The following is a 7,231-nucleotide window of genomic DNA, read 5'->3' as shown; positions in this document are numbered from 1 at the left end:
TCCTTATTTATGTCTTTTTCTTCCTCCTCACAGAACTTGTAATGTTTCAAACATCAGTTAAGAATACTGGATAGGGGGCTGGGGATATGGCTTAAGTAGTAGCGCGCTCGCCTGGCATGCCTGAGGCACTGGGTTCAATCCTCAGCACCACACACAAAAAAAATAATAATAATAAAAGAATATTGGATAGGTGTGGTAATCCCAGTCACTCTGGAGCTGAGGAAGGAGGATGGCAAGTTCAAGTCCTGCCTCAACAATTTAGGGAGACCCTGTTTCAAAGTAAAAAATAAAAAAAACACTGGGAAGGGCTGGGATTGTATCTCAGTGGTAGAGCACTTGCCTCACATGTGTGAGGCCCTGGGTTCGGTCCCCAGGACAACATAAAAATAAACAAATAAAAATAAAGATATTGTGTCCATCTACATCTAAAAAAAAAAAGTACTGGGAATGTAGGGCAGTGGTAGAGTACCCCTCAATTCAATCCCTAATAACACACACACACACACACACACACACACACACTTGCAAATTATTTTTCTTGGATTATCATTTGGAGTGTGTTTTTATTTATGGTGATTACATAGCCTAAAAAAACAAAAAAAAAATTTATGCATAATGTTTCTTGTTTTTAATGTTTTCTAGTGTCTTTTCCAACTTAAAGCTAGTCAAGTTTTTTAGAATTTGTCTTATGCTGACAATTTTATATCAGTTTTTTCAGGAACACAGTGTACTCTATGAATATTCTAGGGGAGGAGATCAAGGTAATATTGGACAAGTCCTTCCCACACATCCTGGGTTGGCCTCCTGGACACTGGTCTGGGGCAAATAAGACAAGCTGTCTTGCTTCTCAAGGCTGTCATGAATGCCTCTTTGATACGAGCCTCTGAAGCCTTTGAAATGGGTCAAGGCAGAACATTTACTTTTTATATCAGCCACATTACACACAAAATGAAATGTCACAGCGTTTTTAATACTGTTACATTTTCAAATCTAGCATATTAGATAATGCCACCCAAATAACACTGCTTCAGTTATTTTTCTAAAGCTCATAATACTTGAAATTTAACAGTGTGATCCTTTGCCTTTATGTTTGAAGAGAAATTGATGTTCCCAAAATGAATCTTCCTTTCTTCTCTCCCAAAGAAACATTACAATCCTCAAATTTCTCCTTTCCCAATTCTTCCTTTACCAGAGTGTAAAAGGGCTCATCCAGATGAAAGCTTATTGTCAGGGTTCTTTTTTGGATAACCGCAGCTCTGTCCATCTTCTATTAAGACCCATGGTGATTATTCCAGCTCTTCCTGGGATGTTCCAGCCCAATCCTGTACATTTCCTGAGTTCTAGAAGGGCAGAAGAAAATATTGCACAATCTCCTTAACTACAAAACTTCATTTTCCAAGCAAGAGTGATTTTTCTGCAATGTAGTAGCAATCTTAATCTAAAGGCTAGGTACCCATTGCTGGGGCACAAGAACTTCTTTGTTTCAGATCTGCTGAGAGTTTTATCAGTCCATTCCAGATATTTAGAGCACATCATATGTGAAATTAAAATTCCATTGGGAGGGGACTGGGGCTGTAGCTGTAACTCAGTGGTAAAGCACTTGCCTCACATGTGTGAGGCATTGGGTTCGATCCACATAAAAATAAATAAAGATACTGTGTGTCAATCTACAACTAAAAAAAAAAATTAAAAAAATTAAACTGGGAGGCACTGAGGGTATGCTCAGTGGTAGAGTACTTGCCTAAAATGCACAAGGGCCTGGGTTCAATTCCCAGCATCATTAACTAAATAAATAAATAAAATAAAGCTGGGTGTGGCACACACCTTTAATCTCAGTGATAGGAAGTCTGAGGCAAAAGGATCACAAGTTTGAGGCCATCCTCAGTGATTTAGCAAGACTCTATCTCAAAATAAAAAAGGGCTGTGAATATAGCTCAATAGTAAAAAGCCCCTGGCTTCAATCCCATAACCAAAATAATAAAAATAGCAAGAAGAACATGAGAATAATTTAATTGGGAGAAGGCCCACAACAAGAAGTATGACTATAAGGTTCACATGGCCTCAGAAGAGAGATTTATCCCATAAATAAACTTCCATTTGTCCCTGACGATAATAACGCCTGCATGACTTTTGTCTTTTTTTTTTTTTAATGATCCCTTCTCTCCAGCAGCCAAAACATAAGACCAACAAATGCTCCTACCCCAGAATTTAAATGCTGTACAAGTGATGAAACGATGAAGTGATGGTCAGAACTCACTTATAAGAGGGGTTGTATTAGTGTCTGGCCACAGCAGGGACAGTAAACATTTTTTTGTCTTCATATTTTTTATTGGTGCATTATAATTATATATTATGGTGGGATTCATTGTTACATATTTGTTACATATTTGTACCTGCACACGAGTAAACACTTCTTGATACAAGACAGCTGCAGTGATTCCTGTTTTTTGGGCCTGCGTTGTCTTGGCCTTGGTTCATTTTCTGACTTTGATTCCTTAGTGTTGCATTGATGTTATGAGCCCAAATATCTTTCCACCAAGAATATAAAAGGTAAAAAATTCCACCAAGAATACAAAAGATAGATACCCCCAAAGAAGGGAGATTGACACTGAATAGTCGAAAACTGTAGTAAATGGTTCACTACATCTTCCTACTTTCCTTTAGTGTTATTTCCATGTATTTAAAACTTCTGAGTTTCCATTACACCTTTGATTTCTCTATTCCTGACACCCAAGTGCTGAGGAGAGTCATAGGATGTGGCCTCCACTCTTGTTTGGGGTTTGATTCCACATACTTACAATGGGCATCTGTTGAAGAGTTTGTTTTCCCTGCAGTGTTATCTCTCCTGCTTCTACAAACCTCTACTGCTGTGGGTGTTATAGTGGCTTCATCCTATTCCTTAGAGTTGCAATTTCTGCTTTGTGGGTGAGTTCTCCTTTTATTTATATTCCTGGACCCACTGAAAAATTTCTCCTACACCAGTTCAGTGTTCAAAAAGCCAGCCTAAGATTTGAATTTTATGTTGTTTATTCTTTGTGTGATGCTGGGATCAAAACCAAAGCTTTGCATATGATAGGCAAGAGACTCTTCAACACTCTTCCAGAAGAATTAGTTCTAAACCTCCTATTGCTTTGGGAAAGTGGGTGAAGGGTGAGTACATCACTGTGGAATGTCAGGAATGAAAGATGGTACATTTTGGTTCTTAAGTTCAAAAGCTGTTTGTGTATCATGAAGCAAAAAAAAAAAAAAAAAAAAAAAAATTAAGAAAGTAGATAAGGGGCTGCAGGCATAGGCCAGGCCTGTGATAGAGCCTAGCATGCATGAGTCCCTGGGTTTGACACAGAACCCCACCCACTACACACAGAGAGAATTATAGAAAAGTTGTATTTTATACACACCAGAACTTGCAGGATCCTGAGAGTGAGCACCTGTTTACTTACATTGTACATATAAGTACCTCAATTACCTCACCCTAGTTCCATTCAGCTGTGCTTTCTATTTGCTGTTTTCACAGGGTACTTTTTTTTTTTTAACCATTTCAAATTTATTAGATGGACATTAAATGGATAGCCAGAATAACTATTAGATTCACAGGGTACCTTTTAATATATTCCCAAACTGTGGCTTTCTCTGAGGGAGATCAAACTACTTCAGAGATTATTCCAGCTACTGAACTCACCTTTGTAAAATCTTAGATAGGCCCCAAACATCCTCTCTATTTTTCAAGACTGTTATATCTGAATGTAGCCATATATATATATATATATATATATATATATATATATATATATATATATATATTCCTTTCATTTCTAAGATCACAGGCTTTACTCCTGATAGGCTCCTCTTCTCCCTCACATTCTGAGAACCCCAAGTCTACCCTCTGTCAGTTTTGTATAAAAAGTTTACTGTCAGCCTAGATGACACCTGAATCTCTAACTCACTAAGGGCTGGCAACAGAAATCTCTATTACATTCTAACAATTCATATTTCTTCTATACTACTAACAAGGGTTCTTAAAGAGGATTTTTTTCTATGCCGTGGCATTTATTGCTTTCCTTTTCATTCAAACATTAATGGCACTATTAGGACTTTCTATGAAACCAGCAAATAGTTTATTTTTTTGTTGGTGCTTTATAGTTGTACATAATGATGGATTTGTTGTTACATATTTGTACATGAACACCATATAACAATATAATTTAGTCAGTATCACTCCCCAGCACTCCCCCTCCCTCTACTTCTCCCAATCCTTAGGGGATTGTTTCTTCATAAAGGACACACCTATCTGAAACTAGATATCAAACTTACAACTTTGGAACATTATCCAGTTAAGCAAGAGCACATCTTGCGACATAATTTTATGCATTCTAGTTTGGAAACGCCCCCTAGTGGACAAAACTAGTATGGTTAACATTATAACAACCAGGGCTGAGGGTGTAGTAGCTCAATAGAGAGCACTAACTTGCTTGCAGTCCCCTGATAATCACTAGATCGAGCCCAGAGAGTTAACATGCCCTCCAGTTGGATCTACTCCATTATGAAAACCAGCCAAAATATATTGTGATTACTTCACCACCTTTTACTCTTGGCTTTTCTGCTGCCCCACCTAAAAATAAATCACGATACAATCATTAATAGAAAAATATTCAGGCTAGAGATGTGGCTCAGTGGTTAAGAGCCCATGGGTTCAATTTCCCAATACCAAGAAAAAAAAGAGAGAGAGAGAGAAATATTTATTGTTCCAATTCATGTTATTATGCTGTCCAAGTTATTAGCTACTATAATGGCGAAATATTTTGGGAAAATGCACGGGAGCAGTGTCAGGTAATGAACCTATGCAATGACAGGAAGTAAGTAATTAGTATGTCCATTCTCCAGCAGCACATAATACTTAATCCCCACTTTATCTTTATGTGGTGCTGAGGATCGAACTCAGCACCACTCAGCACATGCTAGGTGAGTGCTCTATTGCGCAGCCACAATTTCAGCCCCAACAGGAAAATTATTAAACCAAAATTCCATATATCAAACAAGAATGCAGTAGGTTTGTTATTATTTGAAAAAGTAAAAATTTTATAAAATAAATATATAGTTATATATATTAATCTCTTTTAATATATTTTTTAATTTTTTAAAAAAAAATATTTATTTCTTTTAGTTGTACACAGTATCTTTGTTTTATTTATTTATTTATTTTTATGTGGTGCTGAGGATTGAACCCAAGGCCTCACATGTGCTAGGCTAGCACTCTACCGCTGAGCCACAACCCCAGCCCCTATTTTTAAAATTTTTAGTTAAATTATTTTGTTTACTTCTGTTTATGTGGTGCTGAGGATCGAACCCAGTGCCTCATGGGTACGAAGCAAGTGCTCTGCCACTGAGCCACAAATCCAGCCCTATATATTAATCTTTAAAAACAACTTTTTTAGTTGTAGGTGGGCACAATACCTTTATTTTACTTTTTTTTTTTTTTTAACATGGTGGTGAGGATCAAACCCAGAGCCTTACACATTACCACTGAGCTACAGCTCTAGCCCGCCCCCCCAACACATTTATTTATTTATATGTATATTCGTGACTGTTTCTTTCTCCCCAAACCTAAGGGCCACAATTATCTATAGTCAATGAGACAAATCACGTTATTTAACTTGTGGTGGCCCTGTGTGCAATGACTGCATACAGTAGATTCTTTGGTAGCATACACAGCTTTTATGGGTTATCCTAAGGGACCTTAGAGACAGTCCTTCCTATTGTACAGTCATGCCTCTGATCTTCTGCTTTTCCCAATCTAGGATCCAGACAGGTATGCAGGTGCCTTTGAGAAGCCCCAAGGCACAGTGGCAAGGATTTACTTTGGCCAAGCCATAGTATCCATCTGCACCAAGCTGAAAAACAAGCAGCACATGATGGAGGCCCTAAATAGGGCCAAGTTCTATTTCCATGGCTACCAGGAGATCCACATTTCAAAAAAGTAGGGTTTACCAAGTTTAATGCAGATGAATTTGAAGATGCTACTGAGAAGCAGCTTATCAATGATGTGTATAGGGTCAAATGCTTCCCCAATTGCAGTTTCCTGGTCAAATAGTAGGCCCTGCACTCATGAGAATTCCACTGTGATACCTTCTCCTAAATCATGCCCACTGATAAATTTTACTTCCTTTCAAAAAAACAAAGATAGCATTTAAAAACTCTGGAAATCTTTTAAACAAAGCTAGGAAGCCTCAAACAGAGAGAGCTTACAGAATGGATCCTTAAAATCTTTTTTTTTTTTTTTTTTTTTTTGGTACTGGAGTTTGAACTTTACCACTCAGTCATATACAATCCCAGTCCTTTTTATTTTAAGACAGGGTCTCACTAAGTTGCTTAGGGCCTCACTAAGTTGCTGAGGTTGGACTTGAACTTGTGATCCTCCTCTTCAGCATCCCAAGTCGTTGGAATTAGGCGTATGCCACTGTATTTCGTTCCTTTTTTTTATTTTTCCAAAGATTCACATATTTATTACTGAACCAACTGAACTGGGTACTATGATGCTTTCATACCTAAAGAAAGATTAGCTTCCCAGGTAACTATGCCCATCTGTCCTAACAGTGATGATATTTTCAGCTTGATATGGAAAGTTGATCAGGACCATGATACAGCATAAATACATGATACAGTATCTCATGTGGAATTCCTTGTAGACCCAGGTTGATTTTCCTCCACTGTCTCCTCTTGGAGTTGTACCTGATTTTATTATCAGTTTCCATCTGAATCCATTGGGGAATGGAATGATTTTGCTTTTGTTTCTTGGTTAGGAATTTGTTGATTCTGAAAGCCTTGTGAGAAGACACAGTGAGGAATGAAATCAAGCACACACATCATGACAACAGGAAAAAGCCCTGAAATAATCTGTTTTTGTTTTTGTTTTGGTACTGGGGATTGAACCCAGGGGCACTTAACCACTGAGCCATATCCCCAGCCCTTTTATTTAGATACAGGGCCTCGCTAAATTGCTGAGGCTGGCTTTGAATGTGCCCTCCTACCTCCTGAACTGCTGGGATTACAGGTGTGTGCCACCACATTGGGCTAGATTCCCATTTTTTTAATCTCCTCTGTTTTCAATATGATGTTGCCATCCTGTCCTTCCTGTTTCTCAAGCAAACCTGCCTATCCCTGTTTTAGGATTTTTGGAGTAGCTGTTCCTTCCGCCCAGAACATTTTCCTTCTATGGTTTCATGTGGCCGGCAAC

At 38.1% G+C, this 7,231-nt stretch overlaps 1 protein-coding gene and 1 pseudogene across 1 annotated transcript; one reads left to right on the top strand and one right to left on the bottom strand.

Annotated features, from left to right (window-relative positions):
* The first annotated feature begins 5,618 nt into the window (after positions 1–5,618).
* Positions 5,619–5,746, top strand: LOC143411070 (small nucleolar RNA SNORA70; annotated as a pseudogene).
* Positions 5,747–6,602: 856 nt separating this feature from the next.
* LOC143410491 (large ribosomal subunit protein eL39-like) lies at positions 6,603–6,839 on the bottom strand (the record flags this gene model as incomplete). The annotated part of the gene is made up of 1 exon (XM_076871370.1): positions 6,603–6,839. A coding segment is annotated over one exon (237 nt), but the record flags the coding sequence as incomplete, so codon positions are not given.
* Positions 6,840–7,231: the final 392 nt, after the last annotated feature.

The sequence above is a fragment of the Callospermophilus lateralis genome, chromosome 11 (assembly GCF_048772815.1).
Source record: "Callospermophilus lateralis isolate mCalLat2 chromosome 11, mCalLat2.hap1, whole genome shotgun sequence".
Lineage (NCBI taxonomy): Eukaryota > Metazoa > Chordata > Mammalia > Rodentia > Sciuridae > Callospermophilus > Callospermophilus lateralis.
The sequence above is the reverse complement of the archived record's forward strand: the minus strand, read 5'-3'. Positions and strand labels throughout refer to the sequence as shown.